Genomic DNA, 25,783 nt, shown 5'->3' on the forward strand with positions numbered 1-25,783 from the left:
TATTTTTTTTCTCTCTTTTTTCTTGGGGGTTCTTTTCCTCCTCTCTCTCATTTCGTCTTATCGCTTGTTTCAACTTTCAACAGGAATGACCTGGACTTGATACCCACCAGCTTATAGACGATTTCTGGGTGTCTCTGTCCCTGAAGTAAGCATTGGGGGACCTGATTTGCTCATTGCAAGTGCGTCGGAGTTGCTAGATTGGTGGAGATTAAGGGTATATACTAGTAGATTGCTTACGACGGACGAAATCAAAGTACGGCCGTATTTTATTTTATCTTTGCATCTACACAGTACGGCCTGCTCAAGAATGCATTGCCACTGTGCATCTCAGCGACCCCCCACGAGCTACTATTGAGCTTCTATTCTGCAAAAGAGGAAAAAGCGCCTAGAGTGGGGGGGTATCTAGTTCTACTCTAAACAAACAAAAAACAAAATTATGCAAGATCCTTTTCTTCCCAGACAAGGAAGCCCCAACTCCTCTTGCCCACACCGGAATGGGATAATTATATACCAATACCTATAATACGCGTGTGTGGCAAAATCAAAACAAGGGTTCACAGGTCTTAGTTTGCGCTCTCCGAGCCGTTATTAGTAACATCAACGCCCTTGGCCTCCCCTTCCTCAGCCTCCCCCTCGGCGGGGGCGGCGGCGGGGGCGGGCCGGCGCTTCTGGATCTTCTTCCAGCTCAGGCCGCAGGCGGCGAGGAAGGCGGCGCCGGCGCAGGCGACGGTGATGTAGTAGGTGTTGCGCAGGCCGTGCATGTAGGCGGTCAGGACGGCGGTCAGGTATCGCGAGGCGTGCATGCGCTCGAGCACGCGGGGGATCTCGGAGGCGCCGCTGTGGATCAGGACCTGGGGCGGCAGGCCGGGGACGGTGCGCTCCATCTCGTCGGCCAGGCCGTTCTGGAAGACGGCCTGGGCGACGGCGATGAAGACGGCGCCGCCCATCGCCTGGAAGAACTGCACGCACGCCGTCGCCTGCGGGATCCACTCGTGCGACACGCTGTTCTGCACCACCAGCGCGCCCGTCTGGAAGCCGATGCCGATGCCGAGGCCTGTCTCGGGAAAGGGGAATATGTGTTAGAGAGAGCACGGGTTGGTCCGGTTCGGAACCCCCACCCCCCGGACCCCAGGGGAAGGGGGGGGGGAACATGATGGTGGCGACAAAAATGCAGGGGGAGGGAAGTTGCAGAGGTTTAACGTACCGGCAATGACTTGGTAGCCGAACCAGACGCGCAGCGGGCTGTCGAGATCAAAGGTCGTGATCATGCCGGCGCCGACGGTGAAGAGGACCATGCAGGGCAGGACGAAGGGGTTGTAGTACCCGACGGCCGTGATCAGGCCGCCCGCGGAGACCGAGGTGACGACGACCGAGATGAGCAGCGGGAGCAGCTTGATGCCGGCCGTGACGGCGGAGTCGCCCTGGATGGCCTGGAAATACAAGGCTGGTTGGTGGTCTCAGCTCGATTCCGTTCCGTTCCGTTCCCTTTCTTCCCCAAGTGAGGAGGATAAAAGGGGAAAAAAAAAGGGGGGGGGGGAAACAAAGGAAAATGGAAGGGTAAAGTCAACTTACATAGATAATAGACCAAGGGGAAGAAGCCGGCGCCAAAGAAGAAGGAAAAGAACATGGCGCAGACGACGTCCTTGTTCTTGAAGAGGCGGGGCGGTAGGGTGCCCCGGTCGCCCCTCCAGATCTGGATGGCGGCGAAGATGATGGCCATGAGGGCGAAGCCGACAAAGAGGCCGATGACGACCGAGCTGTCCCACGCGTACTCGGTGCCTCCCCACTGCAGGGCCAGCAGCAGGCAGACGATGAAGGAGACGAGCATGAGGGTGCCGAGCAGGTCGAGGCGGAGGATGCGCCGGACCAGGGTCGGGCGGGGAGGAGGGTTGGTGGGCAACCCCTGCTCGTCGGCGGCCTGCTTGATGCGGAGGAAGGTGAAGATGGCGAGCATGGCGGCGCCGCCGATGGGCAGGTTGATGTAGAAGCACCAGCGCCAGGTGACGTGGTCGGTGAAGGCGCCGCCGAGGAGGGGACCGGCGACGCTGGCGATCCCCCACATGGCGCCGATGAGGCCGAAGGCGACGGGGCGCTGGCGCAGGGGCAGGGTGTAGGACAGGATGACGACGCCGCCGGAGAAGAGGCCGGCGGTGCCGAGGCCGGCGATGGCGCGGCCGGCGATGAAGGCGTTGCTCGAGGGCGCGAGGGCGCACACCAGGCTGCCGACCTCGAAGACGAAGACGGCGGTCAGGTAGGTCCACTTGACGCTGAACATGCGGTAGATGGACCCGTACACGGGCTGCAGCGCCGTGGTGCTCAGCAGGTAGGCGGCGCCGTACCAGCCGATGTCCTTGACCGAGCCGAACTCGTCCGTGATGGCGCCCAGGGCGGGCGCGATGATGGTCTGGTCCAGGGCGACGAGGAAGACGGCCAGGCAGAGCGAGCCGATGATGAGGAACAGCCGGATGCCGGTCGGGTAGACCACATCGGCGTTGTCGCGCCCGGCCTTGGCGGCCCCGAAGGGGTCGTCGCCATCCTTACCCTTACCCCCGTCGCCGGCCGTCTCTTCTTCTCTTACCTTGGGCGACTGCGCCCCCGGGGGAGTGGCCTTGTCGGCCTCCGTGTCGGTGGTCATGTTGTCCTTGTCGAGCATCTTCCGGGTCTTCTAGATAGATGTGAGCTGTGGACTGGACTGCCGAACCTCGTCAAAAGTGATGATGGGGATGTCGGCCAGAGAGGGGTGAGGATGGAGTGCGACAGGAGGCCAGTTCAGCGCCTTTATATTATATATATATATTATATATTGCTGGAGCCCGAGTCACTATCGCGACTTTGCTTGCCCCAAACCAGCGGAGAGAGCCACGGGCAAACGACCGATTCGCCGATGCCGAGAGGGTTGCAACGAATGACGTTTCTTCTCCGAGCCGGGTCTGGATATCCAGCGCTATCTGAACGCGCCAGAATTTTTCTAGTGTAGCCCCCCTCGCGCTTGCGATTGCTCCCTGCCGCCCCCCGATTTCCCCACGTTCCAAGGCCAAGAAGCGGAACGGCTCTTTGCTGTGCTCCACCACCACCATCCCGTCTGGGAATTGCTCGCGCAATAATTGGCTGGCCGCCCCAGCTCGGGGTGGACCCGTCCGCTCGGTGTTGAACGCAGATTATCCGGCGCTGGGGGATGTGTGCTTGGCTGAAAGCTTGAATAGTGCCGAAAAGGGAAATGAAGCGTGGCATTTGGTCGGTGCTCGGCGTCCTTGTTCCACCGAGGCCCAACAACTACTCCGTATTGGATCTTGTAATAGTAACGGTCCAACAGTCGGTCTGAGTTGAAGCCCAAAGCAACGTGAATGTCGTGGATTGTCGAGAGTGTGTGTGTGTGCTGCGTAGTGGACTGTAGTACACTACAGTTTATTAGTGTAGCGCCCATGTATGCGCATATGCATGTACCACGGTACAGTACAGTATGTTTGTACAGACATACATACATACATACACCGTAAAAAAAAAGAAGCTAGCGCAGCTGTCGTGGCTCTCGGGGTTGACGACAGCATCTTGCTGCCGCGTGGAGATGACGTGTTGTCGGCCTCGTGCACCCTCCCTCTCTTCCCTACACTTACTCCCTCGCTCACACCTCCTCTCTCTATTCATGACTCGTCATTCACCGGCCGCAAACCGCCTGTCTTTCTGGCTTCCCAAATAAGAAACTGTTGCGGGGAGCGTGGGCAGGTCGCAGAGCGGCGATCCGTCAAGACGACGACGCGCAGTCGGCCGCGCAGTCGGCCGCGCCCGTTATCGCACACATCCCCGTACGTACCCTCCCTCTCTCTCTCTCCGTTAGAGGGACTCACTTCCGATTCCTCGTCTTCTTCTGCGTCTGCGCCGTCTCCTCCTCCACCTCATCCTCGCCCTTCTTCAGGTCCTCCGTCAGACCCCACTCCTCCTTGTCGTACCAGTCCTCCCCGTCCGACATGTCGCGGTTCGGCCCGCAGTGCGCCTCGGCCTTGGCCCACTGCCACACCGTCCTGCGGAGCCGGTCCGCCTTGAGCAGGCCTTCGTACAGCCGCTTGGTGTTCCGGCAGATCTCCTCCTGCTTCTGAACGTACAGCAGCAGCAGCCGCCGCACCTCTTCGGCTTCCTGCTCGGGGAGGCCCAGATCGCGGTCCTGCCGCGCTGCCGGCGGTAGCTTGAAGAGCGGGTGGATGAAGAGTTCGTCGAGCGGTTCCGCGGGCAGCACCGGCGACGGTGCGGTCTGTACCTTGGGCGGCGGAAGCCCCGAAGGCAAAGTCGGCCCTTCTCGGCCGGCGCCCGGCGCCTCGGCCATCTCCACGTCTGCGACCCCCGCCGCCGCGTCCGGCTTGCCCGAGGACCCGCCCGCGGCTGCTGGCCCGTCCTTGCCCTCTGTTTCGTGATCCGTCTTGCCGTTGACTTGGCCGTCCCTGTCGGCGCTCTCGGCCGTGCCTGATCCGCCACCCGTGTTTCCATCGCCGTTGGCGTTCGTGTGCCCGTCTGATAGCGTGCCCTCGTTTGCCGCTGCTTCGCTGCCCGGTTCCTTGTCCTGTTGTCGTGTGCTTCCAGCCGCGGGTGCACCCTGGGCTGTCCCTCGCATCGCTGACTCGGTACATGTATTCTTGTGGCTTCCGTTGACGCCGGGTGCCGAGGGTCCTGTGGGAACGCGGCTGGCGGGGCGGTTGAAGAAGCTCACGGTGTCGCTGAAAAGCAGCGCGTCGCGGTCATCGGGTGCCGTCATCAGCCCGCAGGGGGCCCACGTGTTGTCGCCAACCAGTTTGGTGAGCAAGGGCTTGGCTTTCCAGAGCGCCTTGTTCTCCTTTTGCATCAGACTGCGGCCCTGCTCGATCAGTTCGTTGAGTGCCCTTGAAGTGAACGGCCGCGAGAACGTCGGATGTGACGGAAGGTCGGTGACGGAGGTCAACGGAGCGAGTATCTCTGTCGTGTACGTAATCCATGCGGGTCAGCATTGTCAGTTGACGAGAAGCGTGAGATGCGCATGGGGCACGCACGTTCGAGGTGGATGGAGGAGTAGGGGTTCTCCTCCATGGCCGAGGCAACCGCCTCCTGGATCTGCTCCTCGTCATCGTCGCTATCAATGTCGTAGCCATCCTCGTCGATCAGAGGCGGGTTGCGGTGGATGATTGCCCGTTGGTAGCCGGCGTGCTCTGCCATCTCCTTGTACGCGGTAGGCCCCGCAGCCGACAACAATCGGCCTTGGTGAACATATCTCGCCCGCTTCTTCAGCTTGTTGCCCCGGTTTGTCGGCTGGTCGATGGACGAGTCGGAATCCGAGTCTGCAACAACGGGTGCTGTGGTCAGAAGGCGAGCTGCAAGAGGGTAAGCAGAACCTGCGTGATGCGCGCTTCGACTGACCGTAGGCTTTGCGCTTCAGCTTTCGCCTGAGCGCGAGGATTGTGTCCAAAATCAGGGCCTGCTGCTGTGTCGACATGGTGACTGCAGCGGCGTGTGGCGTGTGCAGCCAACAGAGAAACGCTTAGACGTGTGGTCCAAGTCGGCGCGTTGGGGCGGCGGTGGGCAACCGAGGTTCTGGAGGCCAAGGTTGATTGTCAAGTTGGTGGTTGCTGGCGCGATGATTCGAGTTCGCAACGCTACGCATGGCCTGCCCTTTCAGAACCCGCAGCGGGCAGCAGCGGCCTTCGCGGTAGAGTGGGCGCCGAGCAAAGTGGGCTCGCTCCGTAGTAACGGCGGGTACTCACTCAGGGTTGGGGTTGACCGCATGGGACCAAGAACCCGCAAAAATGAAGTGTGCCAAGCCTCGATTCCTCGCAAGTACGAATACTGTACCTCGGAGCTTCCATTTCAAGCTCCAGCTGCTTCCTGCTCCTGCTCCTGCATCATCCCACCTCCATTGCCTCTCGTCTCCACGCCCGTAACGGGTCATCATCAAACAGTCATCACACATAACTCAGGCACTCATCTGCCATCTCGTAGACTCGAGTCCTTCAGGGCATCACGCTGCCATTACCGAATTGACAGGGACAAATTTGCCCCGCCACCGCAATCATGTCGTGGCCAGGCGCAGACGACTCGCCGGGCGACTACGGCGCGGACCAGCACCAGCCCGATCGCCCAACCGACATCGCCTCCCTCGGCGTCTTCCGGAACAACCGGCTGGTCGAGCTTACACCTTCGCAGGTCGAGCGGGCTCTGAAGCTGATGAGCCGGCCCTTCGAGGATCTTCCACAGCTGCCCTTCTTCGCGCCCTTGTTCTCATACACGACCGACTGGCAGAAGATGGAGATTGCCTACCCGCTCGTCGACGCTTCCTTCCACGTCGGCCGGTTGCTGACACCGCCCGAGGCCGACGCGCTTGCCTACTATCGCGCTAAGTTCTGCTCGAGGGCGGCCTGGGCGCCCCCCGCCGTCCTCCTCACCGCCGCCTACCTCACCCACCGCGGCCGCTCGACCTTCCGCTTCCCCTTCTACACCCCAAAACCGGCCTCGTTCAACCCCATGTCCTTCCCGAGCGCCTCGATGCCCTTCATCTCGGGCCCGGCGGCCGTGCGACTGTGGCACCTTCTCCGTTTCGCCGCCTACGGTCTCATGTCCCAACTCGTCGTCAAAAACATCATCTACTCGTACGCCCAGACGAGCACCCTCGTGGGCGCCCTGCGAGACGACCGGCTCAAGGTACTGCGCGAGACCATGCCGCAACGCCGCCAAGGGACGGTGCGCCCGCATTCTCCGGCAACAGCCAACCCAGCGGAGCCGGAGCGGACGACAGCATCTTCGACGCCTGCGCCACCTACGGATTTCTCAGGAGCACCACAACAAGCGAGGCAACAGCCAAGGTGGGCACAGCAGGCGCCGGAGTCGCAAAGCGCGCCGCAGGATGACGACTCATACCTCTTTGATGACGCTTCACCCGTGGCACCCTCACAGAGGCAGACCCCTCCCTCCGGATCCCGTCCGTCATCCGGAGGTGGCTCCGCTTGGGACAGAATTAGAGAGCGGGCAAGGTCAGAGGAAGGCGCAGCGTGGAACCCGGGCCAGCAACAGGACCGCACGCCGGCCGGCCGGCAACGTGGTGAACAGTACACTTACACGCATGCCGACCAGGAAAAGGCGTACGCGAGGGAACAGGCACAAAAAGAGTTCGACGCTATGCTGGAGCGGGAGCGGCGCGGCATGGGCGAATCCGGCAGCCGCAATTGATGGTGAGGTGGGAGCGTATACCGGATGGATCACTTTGTTACGACTACACTATACGCCTGTCTTGGGATCTGAAGCGGGGACCGACTGGCTCGTGTTAGCGTCATCCTGTGCCCCCCGTAATCTCATTAGTTGGTCTCGCCTTTTCTGTGCTGTGCTGGAATTGCAAAGGGAGAAAGAATTGTCAGCGAAAACCAATACCAGACACTTAAGCGGTCGCGAGACGGCCATGAATGATCCTTGGGCACTCCCGCGTCAGAAGTCTGAGCCAGAGTACGCCTTATGGATGGCCTATGGATCGCGTTTGAGCCCTTGTGGAGGGGGGGACAATAGTTACACGCAGTATCCGCCGAAGCCCCGAACTCGATTGGTTCGCCCAAGCCGGGGTCGCAGTCCTCATACAGAGAGCACGCACACGCACCACCGGGGTTGGTGGATCTTGACCCCTGTCCAACAATGCCTGTCAGCGATGATCATTCGATGGAACGGCCGGCCGTCGTCCCAAAGTTGGCTGTGGGCGGGACGGCCCTCCGTCCCCAGGAAACTCGCTCCTGCGGTCAGCCCCCTTTTTTTTATTTTTTTATTTTTTTTATTTTTGCGGGTTGACTACGTTCGCTGTGTAAGTAGTATACATACGGAACTACACTGGGGGCCCGAGGGGGGCCTCGAGCGACGCGAACGCGAACGCGAACGGACAAAGCCTCCAACTCGCCATGGCTTCTGAGACGAGCTCCCTTCCAAGCACGGCGACTCCCCCGCCAGTAGCCGTACGCGAGGCGACCGAGGGGCGAATCCCGCTCACCACGACCTTCACCCCTTCGGCGACCGACTGCGGCGGCATCTACCTGCCGAGCTCCCTGATGGTCTACGTGATCGACAATGAGCCGTCGTGCCTGCCGACCGGCTTCTCCACCTCGGACTCGTCCTTCTTCTATTCCCCCGGCATCGCCTGCCCGTCGGGCTACTGGACCGCCTGCCACGACACGACGGGCGCGTCGTCCATCACGACTGTCACCTGCTGCCCCACCTACGGCGACATCTCGCTCTCGTGCGTGCCCAACCCGGAGGACCTCCGGCACGTCTGGGAGACCCTCTTCTGCACCTGGATCGCCCCGGCCTCCCCCGGCACCGTCATCACCGTGACCGAGTCGTTCAACGGCGGTCGCACCTCCACCGTCACCGAGTCCGTCACCTCTCCCGGTGGCGTCAACGCCTATGGCGTCCGCATGCTCTACCAGGCCAGCGACCTGCAGACCTCCACCTCCACCACCTCCACCACCAGCACCGCGACCACCAGCACCGCCAGCACCAGCACCGCCACCGCCAGCACCGACGGCGCCAGCACCGCCAGCAGCCCCATCGTCTCTGGTAACCCTTCCCAAACAACGACCCCGGACGCCGGCTCCACGGGGGGGCTCTCAGAGGGCGCCAAGGCAGCAATAGGCGTGGTGGTGCCCGTGGTGGTGCTCGGCGCGGTGCTGCTGGGCCTGGCGCTGTGGTGGCGCCGGCGGAAGCGCGCACAGCAACAGCAGCGGGAGCAGTATCCGTCACAGTACCCGCCGCCGAACGCCCTGGTCGAGATGCCGGGGTACAAACAACAACAAGAACTACAACAACAACAACACGGGGCGCCGCCGCCCGGGAGTGGTGGCGGCTGGAACAAGCCGGCGGAGTATTATTACTATTACGGCGGCGGCGCCCCGCCTCAGGGGCCGCACGAGCTTCCGGGGTCTCGGGACCAGCCGTCCGAGATGCCGAGCACGATGCAGGCGGTGGAGCTGCCGTCGTCGCAGACGTATCCGAAGTGAAGAGGGGACCAGTGAAGTTGGGAGCGAGGAAGCGATCGGGTGTTTTTTTTTTTTTTTCGGTGTTTCTGTGATGTATATATTTATATTCGGCACCGTCAGGGTGGCCTGCCGCTAGGCTAACTGCCAAGGGAGATAGCACTGTCACGGAGACCCCTTCGAAGAGGGTTCGAACTGGTAATGAGAGCAGGGAGAATCAATTGTCCTGGGACCGGCAGGTTACCCTTCCGTATCCCCCTAGAATAGTGAACTGATCCTTAGGGGGGAAAATCTCCCTTCGGATCCGTGGACTGATAGATACATTTTATACCCCGAACCGGCCGTTCTCCTTTTCCGGGGCCCTAGATATCTTTTTTAACCTTATTTCTCTTCTCTTGAGGAGCATGACGTGGTCATTCTATGCAGAAGTGGAAATGTTCATAAGTTAATGGAAAACCGAGCTCGAGAAAGCAATGGGATGATGGGCACAGCGCCTCGATGAGAGTGAAGAGCAGAGCCTCAACTACCCAGCGAGGGGGAAGAAAGAAGGAAAAGAGAGAAGGGGGGGGGGGGGGTGTTTGGGTGGTCACCAGGCCATGTTAGGGCAAACCAGGTCTAGTATCTGAACAGAAGACCACTGTCCTGTTATCATTCACCTTGTCACGGGCACTACGCACTCCCGATGCTCTTTTGTTTCCAGATACCATGAGGAAGACAACAATGTGCCAACAGTGTCGGCGGAAACGTGAACCGAGATACTCCTCTCCCACCACCCCCTTAACCCCGGCCCCCTTCGGCTATGCCACCACGTTCACAATCATTCGATGTGTTGTGTGTGGGCTGTTCTCGCGAGCGCACTAGCTCGTTTCCGCCGCGTCCAGCGAGCGACACCTGCGTTGTGGACACGTCCTCTTCTGAAAGCCTGCTGGCGCCCCTGAGGGAGGGTCAAGTTCACGCTGGCTTGCCTTGAGGTCTGTAAGTTCCTACGAGTTAGAGGTCTGTTGCTAGATGACGGATAGATAGGCATAACGTATCTCTCACGAGAACCCACTACTGCTTCGTGGGGATGGGACAGCAATCTATATGTCCCCCTAAACGGTCTCGTAGTGCACTGCAGAACTACGTACATACGAGGGAGTAACCCCCCAAGCATTACCAACTTCATCAGTCGGACCATTCAGAGGTCACAGCACTCTGGGCCAAAGTTGAAATCCGCTTCCGATGCCGTCTAGGATATGCACTATCTACAGTCCAGGTGAGTTTAGTTGAGTATGGAATAATGCACCGCTAGCGGCCCATCGCGCAAGGACAAAACAACAAACAAACCACTCCTTTCGAGGTATCCATCGATCAGGTATCAACCAAAGATGCCGTCTCCATCGCCAACAATGAAACCTCAGCACTCCGAATCAGAGAAGTAAGCCGCCACACAAAACCCGTCACAACAAAACCAATTCCATTCCACCGCCCCGCCAGAGCTCTTTCTCATAACCTCATTCGTCACCATCTCCCATGCGTCAGCCAAACAAAAGAGCCTCTGGCATACCATTATTTTCTTTTTTCATCCGAGACTCGCGCTCACATCTCACCATGAAAACCTTGTTGTCTTTGATCTTGTCTTTCAATGGACCCGTCCGACTTAGCACGCGGAAAACAGAGTAGAAGCCACGTAACCGAGCATCTGGCGCGAGCGTTTGCCCTTCTCCTTCCCTGGCGACTGGCATTAAAAGAAGGGTAAACATGGTATCAAACGTTGACGTTTCGGTCTCCAACTTTAACCCCCAATATATCCTGCAGGGGTTGTCATCAAGAAAGCGAAACGGAAAAGGAGCGTGGCGAAGGTTTTTTTTTAAAAAAAAATAACACAGCATCGGCCCAGAAGAAAACAATGGAGACGGCAAAGACCAGAACACCACGGCTGCCGACCTGTCCTCTCTTCCCTTTTCCGCCTTAGACGTCAAGCCGTTTAGAGGGCGAGGTAGCCAAAGAGGGCAGCAGCGCCCACGGCGGCTAGATTGCCAGCCATGCTCGGGGCAGCACCTGTGGACACGGTCTGAGAGGCAGTGGAGGTGGGATCAACCTCATTGCCGCTGGTGCTGGTCGGGCCGCTGGTGGAAGCCGCGCCGTCGGTGCTGCTGGCGCTCCGGGTAGCCGAGGAGCTCACGGTGGTGAGGGTGGTGAGGGTGTGGCCGATGTGAGACGAGCTGGGCGAGCTGGACGAGCTAGGCTTGGAGGTCGAGGTGGCCTTGGTCGAGGTCGCGCTGGTCTTGGAGGAGGTGGTGGTGTCGTCGTCGGATCCCTTGCCGTCGTTGATAACCTCGATGCTCTCCCACTTGCCGCTGCGGTCCGTGTAGTGGTACTCGGTGGCCTCCTTGGCGCCGCGACCGCCCATGTAGTCCACAATGTGCAGGCTCTGGTAGTATCCGTCAAACGGAGCCTGGCTGAAGTCGGTCAGACCGCCAGCCCAGTCGATGGTGCCCTGGGGCGCGTCCTTGCGGCCAGCGACCCAGGTACCGAGCTTGATCTGCATGGGGGACTGCGGGTAGCCGGAGCAGCCCTCGACGCCCGTGTTCTTGAGCGTGCGGACGACGTTGCCGTCAATGATCCAGTCGAGCTGCTCGGGAGTCCACTTGATGGTGTAGGTGTGGAACTGGTTGATCGGGTCGGCGACGGGAGAGAAACCGCCACGGTCGTAGGTCTCGGTGCAGCCCTTGCTGAAGTAGTTGGTCTGGACCTGGGTGGCGTCGCCGCCGAGCCACTCCCAGTCGATCTCGTCGAGGTCGTCCGACTGCAGCACGAAGCTGGTGACGACGCCCGTACCGCGGGCAGCGCGCACCGTCACGTCAACCTGGCCGAAGAAGATGTACTTGTTGGAAGAGATGGTGGGGGCATCCGTCTCCTTGCTGATCGAGAAGACCGCGCCGAGATCCTTGTCGTACTTGAGGCTCGTGCCATCGGCCAGCTTGAAGAAGCTGTTGGGGCCCTGACGGAAGTCGATGTCGACGGGCTTGGAGCCGACAGCCTTGGGGTTGGGGCAGTCATCTGATGGAGGAGCAATCCCGTCAGCACTGGACAGGGCAGCGTCTGCAAGATGGGGTAGGGCGCGGATACTCACCACGCTTGGTGGGGTCGCAGTCCGTGAAAGTCTGCGCAGAGACCAGCGAGGCCGCGAGGGCCACCGTCGCGAAGACCTTGGAAAGCATCGTGTTCTGTTGAGAGCGGGGGCTTTTTGCTTAGGCTCGGAGAGTGTGTGGATTTGTGTATTAAGGAGGCAGTGAACAGGTTGGTTCACTGGAGCGAATGTACGAAAGGTTGTGTATTAAGGAAAACGCAGGTGCCAGTAAGGCAGTGAACGACAGATTGAACAAGAAGCGATCGTAGCGACGCCACGAATAACTATTCGGGCTGGTCTAGCTTGCGCACAGCAACAACGATAACAACAACAACAGCAAAAATCGGTAGTTAATGGGATGGACAGGGAGAGGAGGAGCGAGATCGACGGTGCTCTGCGATCCGGGTCCCGTCGCACTATGAAGCAGCGCCAGTTGCTCCTTCTTTGCTCGTGTCGCAACCCCTGCCTTACCCCCCGGGCAGCTTCCATCTGGGGCAGCCCTGGAGGGCTTGCAGCCTGCCTTGTCCGAGATCCTTTGACCGAGACCCAGCACCGGCCCCCTGCTCACCTGCTCTTGCCGCCAAGAGAGCCCCAGAACAATGCACCTCATGACCAATCAGGCCCACGCTCGCCTGCCCAGCCGTCGGACCCTGAACAAGACCCTAGCCGCAGCGTGGGGCCCAAGCCACAAGTGAAATGTTGGCTTGGCAACCTGGGCGGGATGCATTGGCGATCTACTACTAGGGTACTACAGAGTGACGCCAAGTCAATACGAGACCTTGCCGACAACCGGTTGCGTCCGAGAAAGACTAACGAATCCTTCACACTAGTGAAATTGTACGTGGTATGTCGCGGCGTCCCCGGAAACGGACGACAACTTGCGCCTTCCGCCTCGTGTATCCACTAGCCTGGTGCCGCTATTGCTATTGCCGCGTAAGACTGCGGCTCGTGTAACTATTTTTACCGTCGTGTTTGTTTGGCGCTGTAAACTGCCTGGGAACACATGCGTGTGTGTGCGTGCACGGCATCACACTGTGCAGAGGGCAAGCGTACACTACGCTGCCCGTGGTGCGGCGGCAGCCACATCTGTCGATCTATCGAGTCAAGCGCTGGCATTGGCGCAGCCATTCAGGCACCGAGTTGACTTGGCGCTCATTTCGTGTGTCTCATGCGAGCCCACCAAAAGCAGCATGGCACTTTTGCCCGGAACAATACGACCAAATTACACTAGTCAAAAAACCGGGCCGAAATTTGGCGCGGCGTTCCATTCAACGTTGACTATACCTATATCGTGTACTGCGTAAAGGTAGTCCGGGCGATGCGGAATTCACCAGGTGGCCGGAACTTTGCCATCCTGTCGGGTGGTATGATGCCCCCATCACGTAACTATGTCATCGACAGTGTTGCAACTTGTGCGCCGTCTCAGATGTGAGCCTCGGTTTCTTGTAATAAGTGGCAGAGTAGTTTGCCAAGACAGTTGTTCCCCGCCACGCAGAGAGGGTCTCGCGCCCTGGACCCTGGCGCCCCGCTGACGCAGCCCCGGCGCTGGTTGCGAATCGTCGAAGATCATGCAAATCCCGACTTGCAGCGGGGCACGACAGCAGCCGACCGCCAGCTGCAAAGATAGCATGAAGAGTGTGCGCCAAGGGCCCCGAAACAGCTCGCTGACGCGCCGAAACTCTCACCGAGCAAATGCCTGCCCATATCTGCCGTCTCTTCTCGACCTTCTGAAACAGTAGCAACGCACCACTCAGGAGCCACCACTCAGGAGCCAATATGACCCCGTCCCGTCTCTCCTCATCCCCCCTCATCTCAGATTGTAGAGCAGGATATTCCTCCTTCCGATCGCCATGTCCAGACATGCCGAGCACACTCACAGCACCGATAGCGACGTTTCATACTGTCTCTGCCTGGTTTCCGATTTCTTGTCTCTTCCTTCAGCACCAGCATGAACAACGCTCGCGAAACAAACAGACACATTTCTCCTCTGCAACGTTTCATCAGAAGATGAGTATCCGAAATCGCCGAGGATGGCGAGTGTCTCAGTCCGAGCCCCTTCGACCTCGGTCATGTGCGGTGAGCAACGGTAGGTGACATTCGTATCTACAATTCATCTTTACGGGGTCGAGGTGGCAAGCACAGAAGGAACAAAGGAAACAACAAGCCACGGAGGCCTCAAAACTCGGCTTCGTCTTCCCGGATCGCCCAGTTACTGTCATTATTATAGGGCTCTGTACGAGCCAGTCCTTCACGAACCTCAGCCCACAGGGAGAAACTGCCTCAGCCGTCCTCAAAACGACGCATTGACAACTGGCAGCAAACATCAGAGATCAATTTTCACAGATGACTGCTCACGCCTGTCGCGCCGAGTCTGGTCGAGTTGGAAAGAATCCCAAACGTTGCAGTCTCGTAAATGAAGGGCTTTTTGTTTCGGCCCGTCTCGTGTTGCTGCGCCGAAAGTCAATACATACACCGGGTGGCCGGGATTGGCCGGCCACTGTGCCCCGGTTTGGCAAAATTGAACGGTTGGGACCATGAATCCTTCTCAAAACAGCAGACTGATCTATCTAAGATGAAAGTGGAAAAAAAATCTCTCCCGCCGGGAATTGAACCCGGGTCTCGAGCGTTGCTTGACGGGGGAACACCCCACCTTGACAAGCTCACATACTATCCACTATACTACGGAAGATTTGTGGATGTGTTCATCCACCGTAGTTTGTTGGTTGACGGGGTCTACTGCTACACATATATAAACTGCATATCCACACTCACCAAACACTTTCCACCACTCGTCCATCGAATTGTCTTATGACCCCAAACTTTCGGGGATCACAGGGTTTGCAATGGCTGAGAAGTTGAAGGGTGCCCAGACGCCCATAACGGCAAGAACCCTTGAGTAGGCAGCTAAGAATGCATGTCTATGCACACCCAACATGTAACATATTCCAGGAACATTGCATCTCTATCCCCCGGACTCCGCTCCGGAGGAGTTCCCGGGATCGGTCACCGGGGTGGGTGGATTCGGCTCCGGCTTGGCACGGCTGACGCCGGGAACGGCCGAGTGCAAGTGTGGACGGGACTATATGCATGCACTATATGCATGCACCTACCTGCCTTACCCAGCACGTCCGCCCGCGCGCACCCTTTTCCTGCAATCTACACGCCGGGCTGACACAAAAGCTAGTGGTCAATGAAATCACACTCGGGAAGATTGGATCTAACCCAGGCATGCCCTCTGCGACAGCCGCGGGGAGTTTTGCCTCGCCGCTGAAAACAGCCGGACTATAACTAATTACACCGAGCTTTACATCCGGACTTCTACGGTAGAAGTGGTCCTTTTTCATGAGAAGAGGGAATCGTCACCAGTGCGCACTCTAGTATCATCGAATAGACAACCCCGGGCAACTCGTGACGATATATGTTCTTCAGATTGGGTCCTGGAACCAGTTGCAGGGGCTTGACCCATAGTTTATCTTAGCACTGTATCCCCTCCCGTAAATAATATATATCATATATGCATGCTTAGAGGGGCTTAGCTCGCTTCTCGGTTCAGTCTTGGCCGTTTTTGAGTGATTTGAACTGCCCTGGTGTCCTCGGGATACGTCCTCCTTGCCGCCCTTTATTCCTCCCAACTCCAACAGCACCCGGCCGACGATTCCGGGTGACAGCGACGCGTCACAGTCTTTTGTCACTGATGAATACAAATGACGCTCCAGACATTCCGCCTAGTCCTCCCTTTCACAGTAGGGGGACTCTCTGCAAGGCGACAAACAGCAGGAAATGACACCGTGCCTCTTTCCCGTCCCCCATTCCCCCGCCTCCTCTTCTGCTCTCCGCTCCCATGACACTCCTCCCAAGCTATCCGTCAGTGGCATCCGAGAGAAAGAAAGACTCGCCCGTCGTCACGCCATTTTCACCTGCGCACATGGTGTCTCGGCCGTCTTCTGATGGTGTGCGAGCCATTCCACCGTTACACAAAAGCATTAAGGCCCAAGCCATGTCCCGGGGTAGACCAACCCGGAGGGAGACGGTCCATCCCCTGCTGTTAAACAGGCGCGTTGGGAACCGAAAATGACCCGCGCCTCGTGCGGTAACACAACAGCAAGATCCTGACGCCTGACAGCAACCGTCCACCTTGTTGTATTCCCAAAGATGCATAACCTCATATCAATGGACGCGGGGTATGTACCCCGTGCTCTGAACCTCGAGCTGCAGGCCGGAGTCCGTGATGACCGCACTTGGTGCCCTCGCTCTGTAATCGGATTGACTGTCAGCATTTCATCCTTTTTTTTTACTATTCCCCTTTTTTTTTTTTTTTTTTTCATTTTGCGTCTGATGTGCATGGACGACCGCTGTACGGGGGAGGGGGGTTTACCCTTCATAGCTCGGTAGTTAGCTCTCGCTGAACTTGAACACAACCACCGTTGCCGAAGCCTAAATCCCCCATACTCTGGTTCCCGATGAGCACATCCTACAGCGGTAAGCTAGCAGAGGCTGTCACATCACGGAACGTGGCTAGCAATTGGGGGAGCCCAACGACGGTCTGCCCAACCACGATTCGCAACAAGGTTGGAAGGAGGAATATCGTTTCTACGGACATGAATATCGGCAATGTAAAAGTCCTTCTTAGCTAGGAACTCCCCGCGTCGTTAGGTGCGCGTACCTGACCCACGCCATTGTCTCTCTCCTCCGTTGTTCATCAAATCAATTTGTACTAACGTAGTTGGCGCATGCTTGTGGCGGCATGTTCTAGTTTGGTGGCATCTCTTGGTTTGTATATCGAAAGTCGGTAACGTCCAAGGCTGTTTAGCTTGTGTGGAACTCCATGTCATGGTTGAAGAAAAGCTTCGAGAGGGCTGCTGTCTATCACAGGGGTTCGAGAGAGCCGCTGATAGAAGATGGTGGTTCCAATAGATGGAAGAAGGTTGTAATATTGTAAATAGTTCAAAGGTGCGATGTCTCCTTCCTACGTTGGCTGGCCCTGTGGCTCTGTATAAGTAGAGGATAGGAACAAAGAACCCTCCGTTTGCCAGCCCGTTTGCCAGATCCACAGGGCTTATCTTACAAACGCGTCCACAGACAAACGAACTGTATCAGCCGCGTATCGTCCTGTGGAGCTTCCAGTGTTGTTGGACAAGGTTTCGTGGTGAATCACCTGCCACATGGCAGAGAGCCGGTCAAGGTTGCAGTGGTGCAACATACTGCTGGTGTTGGCGTCGACCTGGGTTAAGAGCTGAATTAACTTACAACAAGGGGACAAACTCTGACCAGTTGATATCTGAAAAGGTCCTGTTGCATACCGATAGGGCGAGTACCAAACTGGTGTGGGAGGCCGCAAGGCTGGAAGCGCGCCAGCCGGAGATGCCAAAAGGTTCACGACCTCGCAAAGCATCATGCTGTCCCTCGTTAACCGCGGCGTAGCTGTCCAACAAAGCATAACTACAGTCTGACAGCCGCTTCCCCGGTTTTCGTTTGAGATTCGGTTGCGAGGAAAATTGGCAAAGATTGCGTTGACAGTCACCTGGTGAGATTGATAGCGGTACAAAGGATCGGTAAATCTTATCCCTCCATATAGCGCCTTGTCCGTGACATTGGCTGCGTATACAGCGGGGAGTAATGACGGATCCAAGGTCTAGTTTCAGAAAGGCCGGCGGGGGGGCTGGAGGGGGTTGTGCCGCTGCTGCGGACTCAGACTGAAGGTCCGGAAGGTACTGGCCCGGGTTTCTCCCAGCGTCCTCGGCGCAGCAGAAACCGAACCCCTGTCCCGGCGACATTGGTCTACGGTCCGTCAAGCCTCTCAAGGTCCTGCGCTCAAACATGGAGAGAGGCCACGTATGGCCGGTGCTCAGGTGCAAACGGAGGTTGCTGAACCTTGATGATCAGCTGATGGTCCGTCGGGAGGTGACATGGATATCAGGCGCACATACGCCGTGACGGCGGAACCCGTGATAGAGGCACCATCTACATGGCAACACCGTTCCACGCACTGTGAGGCAATCCATGAACTCCTGATCAACTGTTAGAAAACGATTAACTGGTTGGGGAAATGGTTGGTACATGGGACATGCATGAGACCTTTGGTTGGGCTTATGGTACGAAACTTCATCGGTCTGTTCTTGGTCCATGGCTCGGATAATGCGAGTACGTAAAGGTCATTGGGAGCAGCTCAGACCAGCCCCTCAGCCTGTTGCTGCGGCGGAGTGAAGAGTTCCACTGGGCCCCCTACCCGCATCCATAACGTGCTGGTGTTGAACGTCGCCGGTGCTTGGCCTGTGTTTTTGTTGATGCCCATCTCGATACGGACGACCGGAACAAGGGTGGCGGTAGGGGCAGGCATTCACTGAACGCCCGCCCGTGAAGAGCTGCGCTGATACAGACTGCAGCCCTCCACGCTCTGTTCCGTGATACACGGCGGTAGTGTATGATACCTTGTCAGGCACCCAGATTGGGGGTAGAGGAAAGGAGCGGGGGTCAGCAAGGGGACCGCCAGGTTCGCGCAACCGTGATGGGGTAGTTTCGGTCGTTTTCTCACGACGAGAAATTGTCATACAAGCCGCGGGTTCCGCGAAAGTTGAAGGCCGTCTCCGCAGTGCAATTTGTCGTTACAACGAGATGGCGAACTCTGAGGCCCTTGGACACAGACGTTTGCGGCAGCAAGCTGCTGTAATCTTCGTCACAACAGATGCTATGCCTCTTGACTGTTCTCTGCTCTTTTCTTTCTTTCTTTTTTTTGTTCTGATGTTGTCCAAAGGCATAGTCTACCATTGCCTTTCGAACCATCTGAGCAATCGTGATGTCAGAATTTTGTGCTTCCAATCTGAAGCCTGTTGCCGTTCGTAGTAAAAGCCGCAGGTTTGTTTGGGGGGGCCAAGATGGCCTCAGGTTCTAGTAGATCTGATCAGCTCTTGTGTTGCAGCTTGAATCAGTATGTGGTACCTACCTGCCTACCTTACACCAGGGCACCGGTACCTACGCAGCCACCATGCCGTAATTTGATTTAGCTGGCTTGGATTCGGGACTGGTGAAGGAAAAAAGCGGTCAGAGAGAGAGCAGCAAGCCGTTTCTTCTCCTCGAGGTTCGCCTCAGCCACCTCGATTCGCCTCAGAGGAACTACCTTGGCTGACCTACCAGGTAGTGAGGACCACCGAATGGACCAGATTTAGTACGGTACCATGTCAGACAGTTGTCATGCGTGGGGGGCTCATACCTGCTCTTTCCCGTGTGATGGCTGGTCATTCCGTTTGTCAGGCCAGAGTTGATGCAACGGAAACTGTCGCGCCTGCCTCACGAAGATCCAGGTTGGAGGCGGAAAGACAACCGGAGGAAGGAGCAAGAACTCATGACTCATTTAGTTTGCAACGTCAACCAAACCCCCGATGCCGGGAGTGGCTTGTGCATTTCCTTGCAGGTCACTCACCACCTCCAAATGGCGCTCTCCACGAATCCGCATCCCAATCTCTTCTTCCGGGGAACTTGAGACTCAAAATGAGCCTCTAGGGGTCTAAGTCCCGTCGTTCCCTCATTATGCGTATACTCATGGAACATTGATTAATGTGCAACAACAAGGCGACCACTGAGTATCCCGACGGGCTCGAGGTTCCTTGTTTGGGTCGAAGGTTGCTTTCCTCCGCTTCGGCCAAGTATCATCTACCGGCAACCCCCACTCTCGGCCTGATCTTTTGCCCCCCGCCCGTCAGTCTGTTGTTGACGATGGCGCATGTTCTGTTATGAGCTTGCCGCCGCAGCCAACGAAAAATACAAGGGGGTCGACCCTGACCCCGGGAGTGCCCGCCGTGCCCCGGCCATGAGAGGGGAGTTCCTCCAATCGCGCCTAACCCGGCTGCGTGGTTCTTCCCCCCCCTGCCGCTCGGTTGCCTCTCCATGTATGTACTTCTTGACTCGGTCACGGTACATGGGGAATAGGGTATACCCAGAAGGTGTGAGACCTGCATGGTACCTCGCGGTGGCGCGCTCCGGCCCCGATTCCGAGAACCGAAGCGGCCTAGTGTACATTGGGCTGGCCGACTTCCATTGAGGTATACAGCCCCAAGGGGTGGTCACTCGACCCGTCCTAACACAGGTAGAGGGGCCTGACGCCGGTGCAAGCAGCAGTTCGTAGGCAACGCATGTACCACTGGGGACGTACGAGAAGTAAGTGGTAGTATGTAACACTGCATCAACACTTCCGCATCTCCCCCACTTCCTCCCCTCAGCGGCCAAAGCAGGTTTTGACTGTCTTCTCTCTCAACCCGGCTTTGAACGGCTGCGCTATGGAACGCGGGTAAGCTGGTGATCACGCTGTGATGCTACCCAAAGACTGCAGGGGTGTCACTTTGGGCTTGCAACACATGTCGCTATCCCTTCGCAAGAGTCGGCACTCACATGTGTCCCTTTCGTTCGGCGTCGGCTCCCTCCCTCGCATCAGAGGACCTCAGCCCGTCATGTCTCAGCGCGGGCAAGTGTGACAGCGCTGATGTGCCCCGTCCGTGAGGAGATGCTACTGCTACCATATTAGCACTTGGGAATCTGGGCCTTCGAGATACACTTTGGTCCGGACCAAGAAGAGACAACAAAACCCGAGGAGCTAGGTATTCCAATACTTCTTGAGGGAGGACGAAATGAGCATGGCTGAAGCACAAAACTGAAGAGTGTTCTTCAGAGCACCTATTTGTCTGGCTGCCGAAGCAAGAGGATGCGTAGAAGGATGGCATATATATTAGAATAGAACAAAAGATGGTAAGCTCGAGAACCCACGTAATAATAATGGTGGTTTTTGATCCCGCAACGCCGAGAGATGAGAAGCCTCTATCTCTTTTGTTCCCTTTCCCCGCAATCCCCATGTCATGAATCGAAACGCCGAAAGTGTGTGTCTCCGTAAATCCCCTTTCCCCTTGTCCCCAGTCCCGTGAGGACTAACTAAGTGATCATCACTGCCATTGATCGTCAAGAATGAAACGTCAATATCCGACAGCAAGCATCATATCTCATCATCAGAATGCAACAACAACAACAACAACCAAAAAAAAAAAAAAAAAAGAAACGTGCATCATATCCAAATCAGAGACTCTTCTCCAGCAGGACGAGGTCCCGGAAGCCTTCCTTCCACTTCCTGGCCTGCTCCGGGGTCGGCCGAGGCAGGGGGCTGCGCGCGTAGCCGCCGTAGCCCATCCAGCCCTGCAGGCCCGACTTGACGCCGACGACGCCGCCCTGGATGGCGGTCCAGTCGCCCTGCGCGACCACCTCCTGCAGGGCCTGGGCCTCGGCCAGCTTGCCCTGGCCGAAGAGCTCCACGGTCCGCACGCACGCCTTGGGCGCGATGTTGGCCAGCCCCGCCAGGATGCCGTGGCCGCCCGCGATGAGCGACTGCAGCGTGAAGTCGGCGGAGCCGGCGAGCACGAGGAAGTCGGGCTGCTGCTGCTGCTGCCGGGCAGAAGACGAGGAGGAGGAAGAGGAGGAGGAGGAGGAGGAGGAGGAGGAGGAGGAGGAGGACTCGTCTCCCGCGTGCTTGTTCAGGTTGCGAGTGGCGGCGGCGACGCGGGCGAGCTTGCCCGTGTTGCCGCAGGTGAGCTTGACGCCGACAATGTTGGGGTGGCGGGCGAGCTGGACGATGACGTCGGAGGAGAGGTCGAGGCCGCCGACGGCGCCGGGGAAGTTGTAGATGATGATGGGGATGGGCGAGGCGTCGGCGACGGCGGTGAAGAAGGAGATGACGGTCTCGGAGGCGGGCGCGAAGAGCGGGGCGTAGTACGAAGGGGGCAGGACCAGGGCGTAGTCGCCGCCGGCCTCCCAGGCCTCGCGGCAGAGCTGGATGGTCTCGCGCGTGCTCTGCGAGCCGCAGCCGACGATGATGGGCATGTGGCCGAAGCCGGCCTCGTCGAGCGCCTTGCGCGTCGTGGCCGTCACGAGCTGGCGCTCGGCGTGCGTCAGGTGCACCGCCTCGCCGTTGGAGCCCTGGGTGGCCAGGCCGGTGACGCCGGCCCTGGCGAGGCGCACGGCGTGCCGGGCGATCGTGTCCGTGTCGACGTCCTCGGTGCTCTCCTCGAAGAAGCACATGGTTGGCACGTAGACGCCCGGCACGAGCGGCCGGTGGATGTGGTGGAAGTCGGACGCCTCCGAGCTAGTGCTGAAGGAGCTGCTGAGGGGAGAGTGAGGCTCCCCCGTGCCGAGGTGTCCGGTCATGAGGCCCGAGGTGATCACGGGGCGGTACTGCGCCCTGTTGAACCCCGAGGTGTAGCCGCTGCTGAAAGAGGGTGCGTCGTTGTGGGGAGCCATGCTGGATGACAATGTTGGCTGTTGGTATCGGCACGTAGCGATGGTGCGCTGGATGGAGGCGGGCAAGACGAGAAGAAGAGCAGAAGAAGGAGGCGAACGAGGAGGAATTAAAGCCTTGGTGCGGGAGGATGGCTTGTGACGACTGGAGAAGATGAGGGAGGCAGGTGCTCGGAACCGAGGAAAGGGGATGAGAGTATTTGTATACATGACGAGTCGGGAAGGGGGAAGGGGTTGACGACGGGAACGAAGAGTTGTCGAGAACAGGAATTAGGGGGCGAGACGAAGAGCGGCGGTCGTGGATGACCATGACCAGGATCAAGGCGTGGTCCGATGCCCAAAAATACCGGTGTATGGGCGCTAACTTCTTCTTGCTCCTCTTGTTGTGCTGGACCCCCCCATGCATCGAGTATCGATGTATGTACAATATGTATGTACATGGTGCGCATACACGATGGGCCCAGCAGCGACATGCATTGAAAGGACCATTCCTACCCCGCGAACTGGGCCCGAGAATACTAGTAGCGCTGCCATGCGGCTCCCAGCAACGGCATTGACTTGCAATGGTACCGTGGTACGAATGTGCATGTATGTACACTACCTTGTACTTTGTACTTTGTACACCGTCTTTTATGTCAAGCCGAGAAGTTGCTGGGACTGTGCATGTTTTGGCGTCTATCCCGGCGAGGTCGCCGCACCCGCCTCTCTCTGTCTAGCCTGGCAAGGGGGAGGAAAAGATGTGGGGGTGTGGTGGGGTGCGCGCGTTGGGGGTTGGTGCGGGAGCCGTCGTCGTTCTTGGCGCTCCCCCGCTGTGGATGTATGTACCTGCGCACAGTGCGCGTTGGAGGGCTGGCCAGGCTCGCGAGTCCGGGGTGGCCCCTTGATCGCACCTGGCGGGCGGCAGGGATTGGGCCTGAGATCAGCGGCTGCCGAGTGTGGGGGTTAAGTTGGAGATCGAAGAACGACCGACGGGCCAAGACACGGTTCAAATCGGTCTCATCAATGGGGCTTGTGTCTTAGTGAAGCTGTCGAAGTCGCTGTGCAACCTCCACCGTGCACATATTCGCAGAGGGCATCTTCTTCGGGCGGGGACACTACATCGAGTTACCACGCGTTCTGGAACTGCGGAAAGACCCCGAAGTAGGCTCGATGGGAACGGGTTTGGCGTGATTGGCAGTGCCGGCTGTTGTTTGTGCTTACTCCAACGAGCTAATGGCCACTGCATGATCAGCTGCCCCCCAGCGTGTCAGTCGATGCTATTCTGATACATATGTGGCAGGCTACTTGAACTCCACGTATGCCGTTGGCACTCCCGACGGTCTGGGGAATTCTCAAATAGGCGGGTTTGCCTGTTTAGGGCAGTACGTGCTCGTATGTTCCTGGCGCTGGAGGCCACCCGTATACGGGGAGGTTCTGTGTGCTCTGTTGAAGGGTGAGGTTTCGTACGGAGGTCTGGCGCGTTTGCAAAAGGGTCCCTCTTTTTGGAAACCCTCCTGAGAAGCTGTCCGCCTCAATGGTGCCGTGCTGGTAGCCTCGAGCTCTGTGTACGGGCCAGAGGAGGCTCTTCCGGCAGGAGTGTGCTCGGCGCAGGTTCCCGTTAGTTGTTCAAACCGAGTCTGTAGAGAAGTACCCACAGACGGGAGTCCCGTCCTTCTACGGACCACAAAATGGCCGGCGCGGTCTGATGTCGACGTCAGCCCTCTTACATCATTTTTGCCTGTTCAAGGCACAAGCGCCGATCCGAAGCAGGTCGGCCTCGATCTTGGCACGAAATAAGTGCAATACCTACCAAGTACAGTACAACACTCATAGTGCGTTAGCGCCCTTGGACCCCTCTCTGTGTTTACAATCAGCCGCCGCCGTGTGGTGAAATTGCCCATCGGATGCTGCAACCCACGAGACCCATATTTGGCATGATTGGTATTTGCTCAAGTTCCTTTTGTGTCTGCTGACGGGTTTGGTTTGCCACGGAGAGAGGTCGAGAATCATCAGCAGACCAGCGCCGCTACGGTCGAGGACGACGGCGCGAGGATGAGTGCAGCTGCTTGTACAGTCAGGGGTCAAAAGTATGGGCCGCTCCACCCACTTAAACGCGTTCCGCGACACCCACGCGTATCCTACCTTTTCTTCAACATCCTACAAATCAACAATATGGACCTCAATCTACAAGATTTTATACGCAAATTGAAGGCTAACCACAGGGCTAAACAGGAATTAAGCCCATATCTTCGAGTGGCCATTTGCAGCCTTGCAGCTGCAGGGTATACCAAACAGTCTCTGGCAACCCTGTTCGGCATTTCTAGACACGCCATCCGCAATACAATCGAACGCTGGAATTCTCACCACACCTTCGAATCCAAACCTCGAAGTGGCCGTCCTGAGGTTCTTACGCCTGCCGAGAAACGATATATCCTTTTGATGGTTAAGAAGGACCGACGTATAGCAAGGAAGGCCCTCGTCAATGCGATTGGGAAGAAAGTGTCACCTTCAACCATTCGACGATTCCTCCAAGCTTACCGCTTACGCAAATGGCGGGCAAAAAAGAGGATTCCTTTGACAAAAGAGCTGGCAAAGGATAGATATAACTTTGCATGCAATTGGTTAGGAAAGACTGACGAATTAGTTCGAGTAAGTCAAGTATAGTATAGTGATTCTTTCGGTATTTCTGACTATATCTTAGACTATCTTTTCTGACGAGTGTTCTTGTCAAAACAACACCTCAAATCCGACCGCCTGGGTATTCCGTTTTCCTTCCGAGAAGTACGACCGTCGATTCGTTAACTTGAAGAACCATACGAGGGCAAATATCACGATCATGGTATGGGGGGCAATATGGGTAGGTGGTCGGAGTGAGCTTATTATCCTGGAGAGGGATCTAAGCACTCCACGCCGTGGATATACAGCCTGGTCGTACCAGAAAGCTCTAGAAGAGGGCCTTCTACCTCATTACGATGGAACTCGACACTTTCAGCAAGACAATGCTCCTGTGCATGTCTGCGAATCCACCGAACAGTGGCTCCTGGCACGGGGGATTTCCTAGATTGAATGGCCTGCACACAGCCCTGATTTAAACCCCATTGAACATGTATGGGGCCTTCTTAAACGGAGGCTACATACGATGTTCCCAGATCTATGGAATTTGAGGCAGAATAGGCTGGATATTGAAGAGTTTACCAGGTGCCTACGGGAGGCGTGGTGGGCTATTGAACAGGGGAAAATTGACAGGCTAATCCAGGGAATGCCGCGTCGGCTGGCCGCAGTCAAACGTGCCAGGGGGTGGTATACAAAATATTGAAGCTTAGAACCAGGGCTACTATCTAGTATAAACAGTTTTCTTATATAATTCGTGGCTGTTGAGATATCCTATGTTAAAGTCTGGTGGTAAAAATGTAGATGGCTGGGGAAATGTGGGACTGGCCCATACTTTTGACCCCTCACT

General features: G+C 57.4%; 6 protein-coding genes and 1 non-coding gene across 7 annotated transcripts; 1 reads left to right on the top strand and 6 right to left on the bottom strand.

Annotated features, from left to right (window-relative positions):
* Positions 1 to 331: 331 nt before the first annotated feature.
* MYCTH_2306629 (uncharacterized protein) lies at positions 332 to 2,824 on the bottom strand. Its single transcript, XM_003664099.1, has 3 exons — positions 1,573 to 2,824; positions 1,205 to 1,444; positions 332 to 1,054 (listed from the first exon to the last, which is right to left on the bottom strand). The coding sequence occupies exons 1-3, from the start codon at positions 2,651 to 2,653 to the stop codon at positions 564 to 566; spliced, it is 1,812 nt and encodes a 603-aa protein (XP_003664147.1). The 5' UTR covers positions 2,654 to 2,824; the 3' UTR covers positions 332 to 563.
* An 838-nt stretch (positions 2,825 to 3,662) lies between these two features.
* MYCTH_2306632 (uncharacterized protein) lies at positions 3,663 to 5,632 on the bottom strand. Its single transcript, XM_003664100.1, has 2 exons — positions 5,380 to 5,632; positions 3,663 to 4,941 (listed from the first exon to the last, which is right to left on the bottom strand). Exons 1-2 carry the CDS (start codon positions 5,453 to 5,455, stop codon positions 3,842 to 3,844), a joined length of 1,176 nt encoding a protein of 391 aa, XP_003664148.1. The 5' UTR covers positions 5,456 to 5,632; the 3' UTR covers positions 3,663 to 3,841.
* Positions 5,633 to 5,877: 245 nt separating this feature from the next.
* On the top strand, positions 5,878 to 8,987 carry MYCTH_2144292 (uncharacterized protein; the record flags this gene model as incomplete). The annotated part of the gene is made up of 3 exons (XM_003664101.1): positions 5,878 to 7,094; positions 7,384 to 7,452; positions 7,838 to 8,987. The coding sequence occupies exons 1-3, from the start codon at positions 6,031 to 6,033 to the stop codon at positions 8,985 to 8,987; spliced, it is 2,283 nt and encodes a 760-aa protein (XP_003664149.1). The 5' UTR covers positions 5,878 to 6,030.
* A 980-nt stretch (positions 8,988 to 9,967) lies between these two features.
* Positions 9,968 to 12,455, bottom strand: MYCTH_2315557 (glycoside hydrolase family 16 protein). Its single transcript, XM_003664102.1, has 2 exons — positions 12,079 to 12,455; positions 9,968 to 12,005 (listed from the first exon to the last, which is right to left on the bottom strand). The coding sequence occupies exons 1-2, from the start codon at positions 12,164 to 12,166 to the stop codon at positions 10,930 to 10,932; spliced, it is 1,164 nt and encodes a 387-aa protein (XP_003664150.1). The 5' UTR covers positions 12,167 to 12,455; the 3' UTR covers positions 9,968 to 10,929.
* Positions 12,456 to 14,666: 2,211 nt separating this feature from the next.
* MYCTH_t124 lies at positions 14,667 to 14,764 on the bottom strand. The gene has a single exon. It is a non-coding gene; the product is annotated as a tRNA-Asp (tRNA).
* A 1,134-nt stretch (positions 14,765 to 15,898) lies between these two features.
* MYCTH_2134674 (uncharacterized protein) lies at positions 15,899 to 18,412 on the bottom strand (the record flags this gene model as incomplete). Its single annotated transcript, XM_003664103.1, has 4 exons — positions 15,899 to 16,327; positions 17,764 to 17,940; positions 18,003 to 18,091; positions 18,248 to 18,412. The coding sequence occupies 4 exons, from the start codon at positions 18,410 to 18,412 to the stop codon at positions 16,243 to 16,245; spliced, it is 516 nt and encodes a 171-aa protein (XP_003664151.1). The 3' UTR covers positions 15,899 to 16,242.
* A 2,355-nt stretch (positions 18,413 to 20,767) lies between these two features.
* Positions 20,768 to 22,541, bottom strand: MYCTH_82456 (Dihydrodipicolinate synthetase-like protein). Its single transcript, XM_003664104.1, has one exon. The coding sequence runs from the start codon at positions 22,345 to 22,347 to the stop codon at positions 21,133 to 21,135; it is 1,215 nt and encodes a 404-aa protein (XP_003664152.1). The 5' UTR covers positions 22,348 to 22,541; the 3' UTR covers positions 20,768 to 21,132.
* Positions 22,542 to 25,783: the final 3,242 nt, after the last annotated feature.

This window comes from Thermothelomyces thermophilus, chromosome 4 (genome assembly GCF_000226095.1).
Source record: "Thermothelomyces thermophilus ATCC 42464 chromosome 4, complete sequence".
Taxonomy (NCBI): domain Eukaryota; kingdom Fungi; phylum Ascomycota; class Sordariomycetes; order Sordariales; family Chaetomiaceae; genus Thermothelomyces; species Thermothelomyces thermophilus.

Excerpts from the sequence above, each read along its gene's own strand:
- MYCTH_2306629 (XM_003664099.1), bottom strand. The coding sequence starts at position 2,653 with ATGCTCGACAAGGACAACATGACCACCGACACGGAGGCCGACAAGGCC. Across the intron at positions 1,445-1,572 it reads CCCCTTGGTCTATTATCTAT|CCTTGTATTTCCAGGCCATC; the intron begins GTAAGTTGACTT and ends ACCACCAACCAG. Across the intron at positions 1,055-1,204 it reads CGGCTACCAAGTCATTGCCG|GCCTCGGCATCGGCATCGGC; the intron begins GTACGTTAAACC and ends TTCCCGAGACAG.
- MYCTH_2306632 (XM_003664100.1), bottom strand. The coding sequence starts at position 5,455 with ATGTCGACACAGCAGCAGGCCCTGATTTTGGACACAATCCTCGCGCTC. Across the intron at positions 4,942-5,379 it reads GCTGAAGCGCAAAGCCTACG|AGATACTCGCTCCGTTGACC; the intron begins GTCAGTCGAAGC and ends CGTACACGACAG.
- MYCTH_2315557 (XM_003664102.1), bottom strand. The coding sequence starts at position 12,166 with ATGCTTTCCAAGGTCTTCGCGACGGTGGCCCTCGCGGCCTCGCTGGTC. Across the intron at positions 12,006-12,078 it reads CTGCGACCCCACCAAGCGTG|ATGACTGCCCCAACCCCAAG; the intron begins GTGAGTATCCGC and ends CTCCTCCATCAG.
- MYCTH_82456 (XM_003664104.1), bottom strand. The coding sequence starts at position 22,347 with ATGGCTCCCCACAACGACGCACCCTCTTTCAGCAGCGGCTACACCTCG.